The following is a 13,558-nucleotide window of genomic DNA, read 5'->3' on the forward strand; positions in this document are numbered from 1 at the left end:
TAAGTATCTTAATCATGAATGATCAAAAACCAAAAACACCCTTCTAAGTGGAAGTACCAATTAAATTGGTATCTGTGTTTCACTTCTATGGCACTATAAATGATTACAAACACACAGATTTTTCATTTCGTGTGGCATTATATATGCATTACTATCTGCAGAATAGGTCTCTACAGAAGATTTTGAAATGCTTACAACACACATCTATGTTCCCACACTAGAGATAAGATGATATGCATCTCTCTATGGGAAAACTGTAAATATCTTTCTCCCTAAAGTGGTTTTAGATGCAAAAGGAATTTGGAATTGCTCTATAAATATACATGAAAAGAATCTCCCAATAAAGAATTAAACCCGACTTCATTGTGCCTTTGTGGCCTTGTTACACTGGAACAGATAGATCTTGAATTGTAAGCACTTGTTTACACATTGTATTTCACAATTTTAGTGGCAATAATACTAACATTATAATTTTAATATGGAACACTTGTAATGAAACACTCTGCAAATACATGTGTAACTACTTTCCATCTCAGTTTAAAACTGCCTTACCCAAATTACTTTGTAACATTTATACAGTCCCAGGCACTATTGCAAGTCTTTTTAGGCGTCCTAAGCCTGAAGTTCCCTTAATTAGGGGGTAGACATACAATAAATGCATGTTTAAAGGTAAAAAAAAAAAAAACTATGTCTGAGCAAATGCTTGCAAATCACCCAAACAACAGGCACACGTTGACTTGAAGAATATAATAGTTAATATTTATCATAGACCCTATAAAATAGTTCCATGAAAATACTGTTAATTTTAAAATTGTGTTTTAAAATAATATAGCCTGAGTTCACTGAGCTTTCAATTAGTAAACAATTTTAAAACTTGTATATTTAAGTAAAGCAAGCATGATACACACTGTACTGAAAACCTCTTAGACACCTGGTAGAGGAATACTAAATATGTGGTCTTGACAACAAAAACCCCTAGGGAAGCCATTAAAAGCTTTCAAGTGGTCTGTTATTTCACATTTTCAATATCCCCCACTATGACTTTGCTTTTTTATGTAGCAGGATCTTTAACTGTAGTACAATCTTTAACAATATAGGTAATTAATGTTTTCTTTAGCAATACATATAACTAAGCTCCCAATTACTTTACATTTTAAGTAGATAACCAGCAGTCCTTTGGGAGTTAAAAGGTAAAAATTTCTTACCTTTAGGTGCCAGCTGTAGAAACTGCTTATGAAGTGTAGTAAGTTGTGAAATAGTTAGAGTACTGCTTCCAGAGATGTCTATGTGTTGAAATTCTGGTGGAGGAACAGGGTCAGGAACAGGGTCAGGAACAATTCTTACATTGCTATTGATGAAGAAATCTGTTCCTTCTAAAGTCATTTCATATTGGATTTTGCTAGAACTCTCAATATGATGTCGTGCAACCTCTATCAGTTTTTCAACACTGAAAGCATAAATGCAGAAACTTATGAGTATAATACACAGTGTTAACAATGTAGCTTTAAAATTTAATATTCTTACGCTTTTAAAGCTTTCATAAAGTAAGAATTTCAAACCTTCTGTGTGAATTCTGTAACTACGAAAATAATTATGAAGTCTACTCTTCCTCTGCTGCAAGAAATCTTTTGACTGTAATCAGAAATTTATATGAAGTCAGATCTAAGACACAGAAGAGACCTGATGGAAAAATATGGAAGCACTTCCTAGGCTAGCATACTGGAGCGGCATATGATCTGCTCTTTCAAGTGCAATGAGTACAATTTATACAGGGAAAGACATCAGCTGTCTATAATGTTGAACACAGATTTGGCTTGGAGTGCCAGGTCAAAGGATATGATATTCCTTAAATGCTGCGTCTTTGTTAGCACATGTAAGGAGAACAAATAAAACTGGCTGGAAGGAAGAGGCTTTGCCTCTATGAGCTATTGCCTTCACATTCTCCATTTATGCCTCTCTTCTTGGTCATGCCCTAACGGATCAAGCAGCACTGTCCGAGGTATAATTCAAAAGTTAGTATAGGCCAGAAGTACTTCGCAAAGGGCAAAGTCACTCCTCTCCTTTAGAGAGGAAAAGGCCTTTAATGATACAGACATTGGTCATTCTATGCCAGATAGTCTAATGCACTATAGTGATCCCAAGTACATTTTATTTACTAGGACAGAAAAACTGTGAAGGAGAACTTTTTTTTATGGTCCTTGAAATTTTAGAAATTTAATATGTGGTGATAAGAACAACAGGTGGAATTTTTCAGTGTGTGCAAAAAACAGGAAAGAAAATAATTCCACACTCCAAAGTGACAGAAGCTGCTGAAATTATACAGAGCTTTCTACTATATGGAATAATTGATTGTCTGCTCAGTAATCTGCTAAACATGTAGTCAAGAAAAATAGCATAGCATGATAATTACCTTTACAAGCAGAATTTTAATCAGCCAAGAACTGAGTTACTAGCATTCAGGTTTCTAAGATAAATCTACATGAAGTTATTATTTTCTATATTTTTTTCCAAATTACTTCTGTCTCCAGACACAACTATATTTACTACCTTAGTCTAGGTTATAAAAAAAGAAAAAAAAATCCTGCTTAAAATTGATACATGTTACCTTGATTTCTCCTCCAAGAAGGTGGATCCAAGCCACTTTTCCATATCTTTATAAGCCTCTTCTGCTTTAAATTTTAGATCCTCAAGAAATGCTAAAGCTTTTTCTTTTATAAGTTCTAGCCGAGATTCTGTGGCTGCCCCTATTTAAATGGTAAAGTCACAATGAATAATATTTATAAAATGTGAGGATTGTTGTCAGTCTAAGCACCTAAAGTTCCTAATATTTAACTGTTTTTAGCTAAAAGTACCTTAGAGGATACTTGCTGCCTAGCTAGTCACTTTTCTGTAGTACAGTTAAGGCTGATGTAATTGTGGCTTCTGTGCATGTTCTTTGAGCAGCTGTTATCAGTATGTTACAGAGGTAAGTGCATGACAATTTTTGTCTCCCTGTCTTTTCAGAGGTAGGTACTGCACAGACGACTGATAAAGCTGCTCTCTTAACACCAACAGAATAAAAGGCAAGGTACATTGATGCAACAGAGAAATTAAATATTAAATAAATGTTAAAAACTTAGCAACTATACACAACTAGTGCCTTTGCTAGACTCTATGTATCTGTATAAATGAAAACCACAAGTTACTGAAAGGTAACTGGATAACAAAGCTGCAAGGAAAATTATGATTCTCAAATACCAACTATATGCCTGTGCAAATAGGGAATACAGCTCAATGTGTTCAGCCTTCCTTGGTTCTTGGGTTTTTTTTCTTAAATATAGGATGAAAATAAAGTAATGTTAAAGAAAAAAAAACATGTTAATGAATCACTAAAATTCATCTTCATGCAATTAGGATCTTCAAAGTTACTACTATTCTTCTCATTATGCCAAGATCTTGGAATTTTTATTCTTCAACACCTTTTGTATTAAACCATATTCAAAGATGTAGGTGTACAAGCATTTGGTCTGACTGGATCTAAAGAAGCCTTATGAGTTTGTGGCTTGTTCAATAACTACTGTTTGCCCTCTATTTTTCATAAAAAATAAAATGCAATAGCTAGCCCACCAAAGAGGTACCAAATGACAATGGGCTTGCCAACTGTTGCCAAATAGAATCAATAAAAGCTGGGTTCTATCTTCCCTTAAATGGTAAAACAGTCTTTCTTCTAGTTTAAACCTATCTTAAAAAAAAAAAAAATTCTCAAACCATTTTCAGTTTGGGACTTTCTTTCTTCAGACATGTCCTTTTGGCTGAAATGAACCATTTTGTTTAAAAGTTATTGGGTAAGACAGAAAAAGAGACAGAATGACTGAACAATATGTAGGTTTTGGACGAGTCTGTCCATAAAGTAGTTTGGAAGAACAAACAAAATCTCTGTCCTGCTACTTGAATCCCATGTTGCTTGAAGAGGAGGGAATGGAGAAAAAAATCAATGAAATATGCAAATGCCAAAAAATTCTTTCCCAGAACAAAACATCTCAAATACTGAATCCAATTCAATTGAATACTGAAGTATGAGTAACAGCTTATGCAAAATCTTTTCTCTCAGGATGAATATTTGCTTAGTCGTGAAATTAAATTAGTTGAAATGAAACAGAAGACAAAAGGAATGAAAATCATATTACTACCTTTAGTATATTTACCACAGAATGACTGATGATTACCACACTAAAAATATTTTCTGATTTCTCCAGACATGACTGACTCTCCTTTTTCTTTCTTATCCATCCATTTTGCCTGCTGTCTCTGGTTAGTATTGACTAGCATACTTGTCAAATTAGGAATAACAATCACCTACCAATATAAGTAACCAAATAGTAACATACCCTCATGTTTCAAGGCACTGAAATATTCTTGCTTTATTTTAAGTGCCAGTTCTTCTTTCCTTAATTCTTCTGGGTCTATGGGAGCTGGATTGGCTTTTGCTCCTGCATGAAAACAGACCTTTCAGTCTTTGAATTTGCTTGTAAATTTGTGTATCGTGAAAAAATACATTTTCCACATTACTTGATGTGACCATTTATGAGAATGCAAAGGTTGATACTCAGCTGCCAAATGTGATTTATATCTGCAAGTCATGCTAAGGTTAACATTGCATATAAATACCCCAGCATATATAACTGCACTGAAGTTGGTTACATAACATCCTAGGATGTATTTCTGAATGGAAATCATGACTGAGTAAGTGTGCCTCTCATTTGATCCTGGATGGTCAGAATGTCCTGTTTGTCCCTAGTATTTACCAATTTATCACAACGAGAAAATGAATAAATATCTTTTGAATAATACTTGTTTCTTCTGGAATAAATTAAAGTTTAACAAACTATAGTAAAAATGTTGTGGTAGTAGTTACCATCAAAGCAGTGAAAAGAATTATGCTATTAAAAAAAAAAAAAAAACTGAAAAAAGGAGATCTGTTATTTTATGCCCCTTCAAACCTGCACTTCTACCTTGTTCTGACATATCTATGAACAGATATTGTAAAGGTATTTCATCATGTTTTTAGAGATTTCATGGAATTCTGTAATGACTTACTATTACTCAACAATATTAAAATATTTGTAAATGCTTTATCCTAGAAGAAGAGCAGATAGAGATGTTACAGAAAAAAAATATAATATCTGCATGATACATAAGGTCAACACAAAACAAATGGTCAATTCTAGAAGTGATAAAACTACATGTGGTAAGTTGTATCACTCTGTTACCAGCCCATAGCTCTGTCCTAGGGAGTTCTCATGTTACAGGAACACTACAGTAACACTGTATTTGAAATGAAATCAAAGTCAATACTTTAGTTACAAATCCATCAGTTCATCTTCTACTAGGAAGAATGGACAGCTTCCTAGCTGCAGTTCTGGTTTCGTGATTTCAGATAATCCTCTACCAGGTCTGAACAAAAATTTGATACCAAGAAGCAATCCACAAACTTCAAATTAGCATACAACAGCTGCTAAGTTTTATCACAAAACTTTCCTAGAACTCTGAAAATCTGCTGCTCTCTTGGCTAAATTGAGATGCTAAACTAAGCCTAAGGCTCCCTGGGGCTCACAATTGGCTACATATTTGCAAGGCTATGCTTCTGCTCACTATCTTTATGGGCAGAAATAACTAGAGAGAGAACTGAGCAGAGTACAAATGAAACTTCTGTCAAAGAAAAAACATCAACTGTGTTATGTATTCTGCAGTTACAGCTTTCTAATTTGGAGTACATGAATTTCAGGCTACCCTACACTCACAGGGCTTGAACCTCTCTCTTGCTATGTAGAATGTCTTAATAAAAGACACAAAAGTTTAGGCTACAGGCCTCACTTCCTAATGACATATTGCAGACAAAAGGTGAAGATTACATAAACTACTATCTGAACAGGGAAATAATTGTGAGAAAATGTATAAACAGCCTTGTATGCCTCAATTTCTTCCAGAACACTGCCTGTTTTTCTCTCCTGGAAATAATTTTTCTGTTTTCACCTGGTGGGATTGGTTCTTGCCAGGCCTGTGTGCAAGATCTAAGTCAATAGGAATCTGCTCTTTTTTAGGACTTCAGCTGTCAAGTAGGCACAATATAATAGAGTTTTATTCAACAACTACCTTTAACTGTTCCATTCCGATACAGAACATGAAGAAAAAATAATATTTACTTTCCCTTTAGAATATTTATTTCTACATATAATGACTACACATGTTTAAATAAATGCAATTGCCATTCAAAAGCCTTTGCCCTCCTTTATCACTACCAGCTTTTTATACTGATGCCCCATTTTAAAAGAGAAATTAAATGTCTTGGGTTATTAATTTCTATATTATTCATATATTTACATTCAAGTTATTTCAAGCACTGTTAAAACAAAGCCTGCATTTTAAATACCTTTTTTTTTAGGAGGTGATTTGGAAGATTCCTTTTTGGCACCTTTGGTATCTTTCCCAGACGCTTTGCCTGGTTGTTTCTGTGCAGCTTTAGAAGGTTTCTGTTTTAGCTGACGTTCTTGTTCTTCCTCCATTTCTCTAAACTCTATTTCAGCTGTTACCTTGACACCACAGTCACATATAGTACAGTACATAGTATCAGCTCTGTGCAACTACTGTTTTAAATAGCCTATGCTTGCTGAAAGTACTTGATGAGAAGTAGACACATTAAAAAAAACAAAGGAGATATTTTAACTAATTGACTAAATTTTGATTATTTATCAAAAATGAAATTCTGCAGCAAAAATACAAGATAGAGGCATACTAAATTTAATTCTTGCAGTCACTGCCTGTGCTTGAGGAAAACGTTAGAAAAGCAAGAATCAACAGTACACAAAGCAAGCCTAGAGCTACAAGATAAGGAGGCGGAAATTAATTTATTTTAAATGATCAAAGAGAAAATAAAAATCTTACCTAGAAATCAACCATTTGAAAAGCTTACCTAATTTACTTTAAGCTATATAGAAAAAAGAATATAACCATAGGGTCTGAACATGTGAAAGGTTTGAGGAAACACTGCATCACAGGATTAAACTCATCCATCTTCTAACACTTCTATTGAGGGATAAGAGAAGAGTTTATCATGGAAGAAGATACGTAGAGGCAACATTTGAAATATTTCTCAGTAATGGAATGAAAGGCTCAGTTATAAATATGGAGGTGCTGAAAACACAGACTCCAACATTTTCCGCATAGAACTACAAACATATTCAATGGAAATATCAGTGGTGGAGCAAGACATGTGAAACTGAGATAAATAGTGCAAAGATTTTGTGTTTAGGCTGCCCGCTGAATGGGGGGGCTTTGACTGTAAAATCCAGAAAACTTTAAGCAAATAAAATATTCCATACCATATCTGATATTGCTGTTACTGCTGTTTGCCATGTATCAATAATAAGATTTTTATCATTCCTGCAAGTGGTCACTCCACTTTCAGAACTCTTAGCCTTAAGACTGTTCTTCTGAGTTCCACTCTTTTCTGACTCAGTATCACATGGTGAACTTGGTTTCCAGGAAACTAGAGGAATCCTCAAAAATAAAATATAAGGAATAATTTAGATACCGCTTTATAAAAAGTGTTAATATCTACATTGGAGAATACACTGAAAGAATGGAAATGGTATTTTCAAAATTTGCAATAGCAAAAAAAAAAAGGAAGAACTTTCCTTATGACCAAGAGTGATGAGGTGTGTGTATGGCCAGAAGAATATCCAGTTTAAGTGTAACAGCTAAAAAATAATGACAGATGGATAAAACTACATCAAATGACTGTGTGATTTGCTGATGAATTCCACATGGGTTAGACACAGTTTCATTACTCAGAATTTCTAAATTCACTCTAATTATAAGTTAAAAAATCAGGTGTTATTATTGGTGGCATTTTCTGTATTAGGAAAGTATCAGGTGGTATTGCTTATCTTTTAATATGGCATTCAGTTTGGTGCCTCTTTGTAAGCTGCTTTGATTTATATCTGTTATTACATAACAGTTAATTATATTTACATTTACATAAAATTTGTAACATTTAATTTTATTTATTGACACAAAATTTAAACCAACTAATGTTCCACAACAATACTTTACTTCACATATGTGAGAATTGTGCTGTAACTATCAGCAATCTAAAGGAAAGCAGGAAACATTATTTTAATAGTAGATTTCCTCCTGAGGCAGCTTTTAAAATTTTTTGCAATTCAGCGATGCATTGGTGAATATGATACAGGTAAATAAGTAAAAAATGAGGGATAAATGTAACCTCTAAAATTATTTGAGATTCATCATTTGACTATAATCCCTGGTTAAAAATTTCTTATTTCTCCATCCTTTGAAATATACACACATATAATTCCACATACTCCAAAAAACCTATCAGTGCATTTTATTTGTTCATTTTATGTGTTCTATTTGTTCAGTTTTATGCTGTATTTCTACCTTCTTGATTTGTCTTGATCTTCCTTTTGCTCTCCATTAATAATATCTAACAATGGGATTCTAGTAAAATCTTTAGCATCTTCTGTTGGGATTTTTCCTTCCATTGCCCTATAATAGTCACGAAGAAGTTGCTTTGTATCTTGGAAACGATCCAGTTCAATCTGAAGAAGAAAGGACAAAGAGACTGCAATTCAACATACCACACAACAAATTTTTATCACATGTTAGCAGAAGCAATTCTAAATCTTAAGAGTTTGAGGGAGAGCAAAGAAACACAGTCATATTTGTTTTAAAATTTATAGTATACTGAATGCATACTTCTACTTAAATCTATAATGTATTCACACTGTCATTTCTAGGTAGCAACAAGAATCTTAGTTGTTAAAATAGGAAAAGGTATTTACAATAATATTCAATGCATTAAATTTAATTACAATATATTTTGATGAGTATATATTTCCCAGTAGCAAGTACACTAGTGCTGACAAATTACATGTATCTTCTTGTTCAGAAGAAATAAAGTCTTAAAAGCATAAAATAAAAAGGGTTATGTGATGGAGAAAATTATAGAAGTCATACAGTTTTTCTGGACCTAAGTAATCAACAGACTTTGAACACCTAAGTGTTGTGATCTTTTTGTGTGAATCATCTCAGAAGAAATTAAGTAAGATTCAAGAAACATCTAACACCTGTCACATTTTGATTTATTGGTTCAGTGTGGTGTTAGTTTCTAACTGACAAAACAGTACTAAATATTCATGGGAAAATGCACAAAACCACATTCACAAAAGAAAGGATAAAACCTTTGTGGTGTAAACCAGCACTTATCCATAAGTTAAAGAGGAAATATCTTCTAGTATAACTGTGTACACAGAAAGGAATGAAATCTGATAAATGGCATCTATACAAATCTATGTTTACACAGTTACAGAGCCACCTGGGGAATATACGTAACCTCCAACAGAAAACCCCACAAATGGAGAACTCAATGACAAAGAAGCCTATTTTTGGCTGCTTCTAAAAAGAATAGTTATTACATAAAGTTATAGTTGTTATATTTTTAGTACTGTAGTTTTAGGATTAATAATTCATTTATTTGGGGGAATATGTACTAAATAAAGCAAGAAGTAATGTTTTCTATTAAATTTTTCTTGATGAAAACAAAAGCTTAGTAATTTTAAACAGTTATTATGCATATCTACAAAAGACAAATCAAATTAGCTTCATAGTGAATCTACTCTGAACTCCATCATATATGCCCGTGAAATTCTGTTAGAAGTAGGATTGCAAACACATAACTGCATATAAAAGGAGAATAATAAAGTATTTAAGCTCTGTAGTATAACTTTGTCTTCTTCATGTATATAGTTCAAGATGGAATTTTTAAAAGATTCAGGACTATAAATATCCTAGCTACAGGACCAATGAAGGGTTCAGAGAGTCAGCAGTTATTCGATATTTTGACCTCTCTTTAGTCAGTGGCCCAAAATCTTTATTTAGGGCATTATGTAGACTCTTTGAAAAGAAAGTTAACAATTTCCTTACTATAGCACTGACTATTTCACAAACTTTTCTTGAATTACCACAACACTCACATGAGATAAGAGAGTGGCTCCCCTTTTTATTAAACATATAAAAATAGCAGAGAGAATTAAAGGGCTGAAAGACCACCCTAAACTGCTTAGGCCTGGCTTTTTCAGCTAAATTAGCACCACAAGGCATGTGATGAAAACACTGTTTTCATTGTCTTATTTAAATTTGCCAAAACTTTCACAGAATGGTCACTTCAGTTTGCACAAAAGCCTGTCTAGCCTAGTCTTGTCTAGAACACTCCAATCCAATTCTAAACTAAATTTATGCACCTATAACAGCAGTAAACAGGGAAATCTTACTTTACTGCAGGACTGAATGGACTCTTGAAAACTTTGAAGTTACATATCTGAAAGCTGGGTCATATTTGAAGAATAGCAGCAAATTATGTCTCAATCTCAAAACATAACTTGATTTTTTGGGGCTTATTTTGTTGGTCAGCAGATAAAATTCCAAGCTACATCAGTGAAATGAAATTGAGATACAACATCAAGCTGTGAATGATGACATTCATAAATTAGAAGCTCATGAAAATATGATCACAGAAGGATAAAGAACTGTGACATTTCTGTCACAAAACTCAAGATGATTCATTGGAGTTCAAAAAATGCAAAAAGTAACAGTATATAGTAGAGATTGAAAGTTTTGGGGGTTGAGCAACAAGAATGGCATTTTTCTTGATCTTTCCTGTATTCCAAAGTTAAATGTATGGAGTTTCATCTCTTTTTTGTCTCTTAAATTTGTCTATAAATTCAGAAAACACATTAACGTTTGCTTAAGTAATTTTTAATCCTTCATATATTTGGAGCCAACCATATGAAACTACTCTCAGGTTTACTGCAGCAGTCCATACCTGCATAAGTGTAAAGAAATGGTTCATTGCAATCCCCCTATGATCTGATAACCACTCTTCATTCATGATACCAGTACGTTCCAGCTCTGCTTCTTCCCTTCTGATGTCACAGATATCCCAGAGAAGATCTCTTAGGTCCTAAAACACAAAATCAAATACAGTAATTAATGATGAAAGAAAACTTATTTTTTTTTCTTTTTTTTTTTTTTTTTTGCGTGTGTATAGGGCAACTTTCTATCAGGGCTTTTCCTGCATTGTTATAAATATTAACACCTGCTTAGGTCACATGCCTACAGAGGGCTGACAGAAAATTTCTTTACAAGTGTGCCGGAGAGAAGAACACAAAGATCTGAGTTCGGTGTGCAGGCAGCCTTGCTTTTCTCAGGCAGAGAAGAATTCTGTCTGCTATTTCTATATGTTTAATAAAAAGGGGAACCGCTCTCTTATCTCATGTGAGTGTTGTGGTAATTCAAGAAAAGTTCGTGAAATAGTCAGTGCTATAGTAAGGAAATTTTTAACTTTGTTTTCAAGAAGTCTACAAAGAATCTACCTAAGCTAGACAAATATGAGACTATGAAGAGCTAAGAATCTACCTAAGTTAGACAAATATGAGACTATGAATAGCTAAGCTCCCAACTGTACTAACAACTCTCCACTTGAATGGTTTGCTAATTAATATGCTAAGAATAGTACTCTCAGGGGATGGGCAATATAAAAAATACTAAGAAAATTGTGTCCAATTTCAAGTGTTTTTCAAACTTGAGTCACTTCCACACCAGTTTTCTCTAATGTTCATTTAATTAAGGGCTCTTCAGCTAGTGACTATGTCAAATAATACCGTGGAGCTCACTGACAGCACCGAGGGCCTACTAAGCATAAAACGTTATGCACCCATTTGTTCCTTATTGCCATCTCTGCATGGAAATAGTGCAACAGGCCACTATGTGTAAGAGGAGAAGAGTGGAGTTAAGTAGGAGAAGAACAGGAGAAGAATGCTGTTAAATATAGTGCCAAGGTAGGACAAGATGAGATGTCTCTGACACCAGGCAGTTCTACATTACATGACCTGTTCTGGGACAGAAGAAAAGAAGAGGAGCTTAGGCTTCTGGTGAAGTGATTCCATATTCACCAGGTCTTGGCTGCAACCTATTATGTCAGATTCTGTATCTCTCCCCCATCTGAAGACTTCAGATAAATCCACTTGTCCTCTGTTAGACAAAAGCCACAGGGGAGTCCCTGGGCTACTTAACATATCAATGATGGCTAGAAGGCAGTCAAGGTGCAGGCAATCAGATATTCATGGTTTCTCACATTGTAGAATATGCACATAAGAATATGCTGCTGGATGAAAAATATTTAAGTGTGTGACATATCTATTGGCAGTGGTGAGTTGCCCTTGGCTGGCTGCCAGCTGTCCACCAAACTGCTCTATCACTCTTCCTCACAGGAAAGGGAGAGAAAATATGATGGAAAAGTTCATGCACCAAGATAATGATGAGGAGATCACTCACCTGTCACCATCATATGCAAAACAGACTTGATTTGGGGCAATTAATTTAATTTAATATCAATTAATAACATAGCACAATAATGAGAAATAAAACAAACCTAAAAACACCTTTCCCCCATCCATTCTTCTTCCCAGGCTTAACTTCATTCCTGACTTTTCTCCCTCTTAAATGGCACAGGGAAAATGGGGAATGAATAATTAGGGTGAGTTCATTATACATTTTTATCTGACACTCTTTCCTTGCTCCATGGTGAGGTTCCTCCCATGGAATATAGTCCTCCAAGGATTTTTCCAATGCAAGTCCTTCCCACAGGCTTCAGTTCTTTAAAAACCACTCCAGCAGTAGTTGTGTGTGTGCAGCCCTTTAGGACTGTACTGCTCCAGTATGCATACTCCATCGGCCACAGCTCCTGCCAAGAACCTGCTCTGGTTGGGCTCTCCACAGGCTGCTGCTCCTTCACAGCATGTCCACCTGATACAGCCTGGGTGGACTGCATGGACCACAGGGTGGAGATCTGCTTCCCTGTAGTCCTCCATGGACTTCCGTGGAACAACCTGCATCACCATGACCTTCTCCACAGGCCACAGGGGAATCTCTGCTTCAGTGCCTGGAGCACCTCCTTTTCCTCCTTCTTCACTGTCCTTGGTGACTATAGAGCTGCTTGTCACATTTTCTCACTCCTGTCTCACAGCTGCCATGCTTTCTTACAGAATCCACTTCTGCAGCCCCTTTGCCAAAAAAACCTTTCACATAAATGCAATACCGCACAAAAAAACACACTAACATTTTGTACAAACTGATGTACAGCTCTTTCCAGTATCGTTCTCAAACATGTAACAAGAAGGATTTTACTCTTTGTCCTCATATTATTTAAGTCATAGTGTAAGCAATGGAGAAAACTGCAGAGGAATACAGTGAGTTATATTCCTCTGGCAGAAGCTAAAAGCATGTTTTATGAGTATCTTCTTTTTTTCCTCTCTTTTCAGAGTGAAGCAGCTTCTCTCCCCTCCTTTTCTTGTAGTAAGGTGGTGAAAAAACTAAAAATGTATGCGTTTGCTCAGTCCTCTCCTATTTGGAACAAGAGAAGTAGTGATAGCAAGCAACTGATCATATTCAATGATAGCAATGCAAAGAGAATTAGGAGAAATTGCTGGAAGACAGACAG

The 13,558-nt window shown here is 34.8% G+C and overlaps 2 protein-coding genes across 6 annotated transcripts in view; one reads left to right on the plus strand and one right to left on the minus strand.

The window, feature by feature from the left end:
• LMBRD2 (LMBR1 domain containing 2) overlaps nucleotides 1-13,558 on the plus strand; it is a 179,622-nt gene that overhangs the window by 137,556 nt on the left and 28,508 nt on the right. The window lies entirely within an intron of this gene.
• The window catches only part of SPEF2 (sperm flagellar 2), a 74,455-nt gene that overhangs the window by 23,589 nt on the left and 37,308 nt on the right, over nucleotides 1-13,558 (minus strand). For 4 of the 5 annotated variants that reach the window (XM_054002415.1, XM_054002414.1, XM_054002417.1 and 1 more), the window contains exons 21-27: nucleotides 10,883-11,020; nucleotides 8,440-8,600; nucleotides 7,359-7,536; nucleotides 6,410-6,569; nucleotides 4,368-4,469; nucleotides 2,606-2,744; nucleotides 1,206-1,447 (exon numbers count right to left, since the gene is read on the minus strand). In XM_054002415.1, the coding sequence (XP_053858390.1) occupies nucleotides 1,206-1,447; nucleotides 2,606-2,744; nucleotides 4,368-4,469; nucleotides 6,410-6,569; nucleotides 7,359-7,536; nucleotides 8,440-8,600; nucleotides 10,883-11,020 (1,120 nt within the window). The remainder of the gene's footprint in view (nucleotides 1-1,205; nucleotides 1,448-2,605; nucleotides 2,745-4,367; nucleotides 4,470-6,409; nucleotides 6,570-7,358; nucleotides 7,537-8,439; nucleotides 8,601-10,882; nucleotides 11,021-13,558) is intronic. The other variant, XM_054002416.1, reaches the window with a different exon arrangement.

The sequence above is a fragment of the Vidua macroura genome, chromosome Z (genome assembly GCF_024509145.1).
Source record: "Vidua macroura isolate BioBank_ID:100142 chromosome Z, ASM2450914v1, whole genome shotgun sequence".
Lineage (NCBI taxonomy): Eukaryota > Metazoa > Chordata > Aves > Passeriformes > Viduidae > Vidua > Vidua macroura.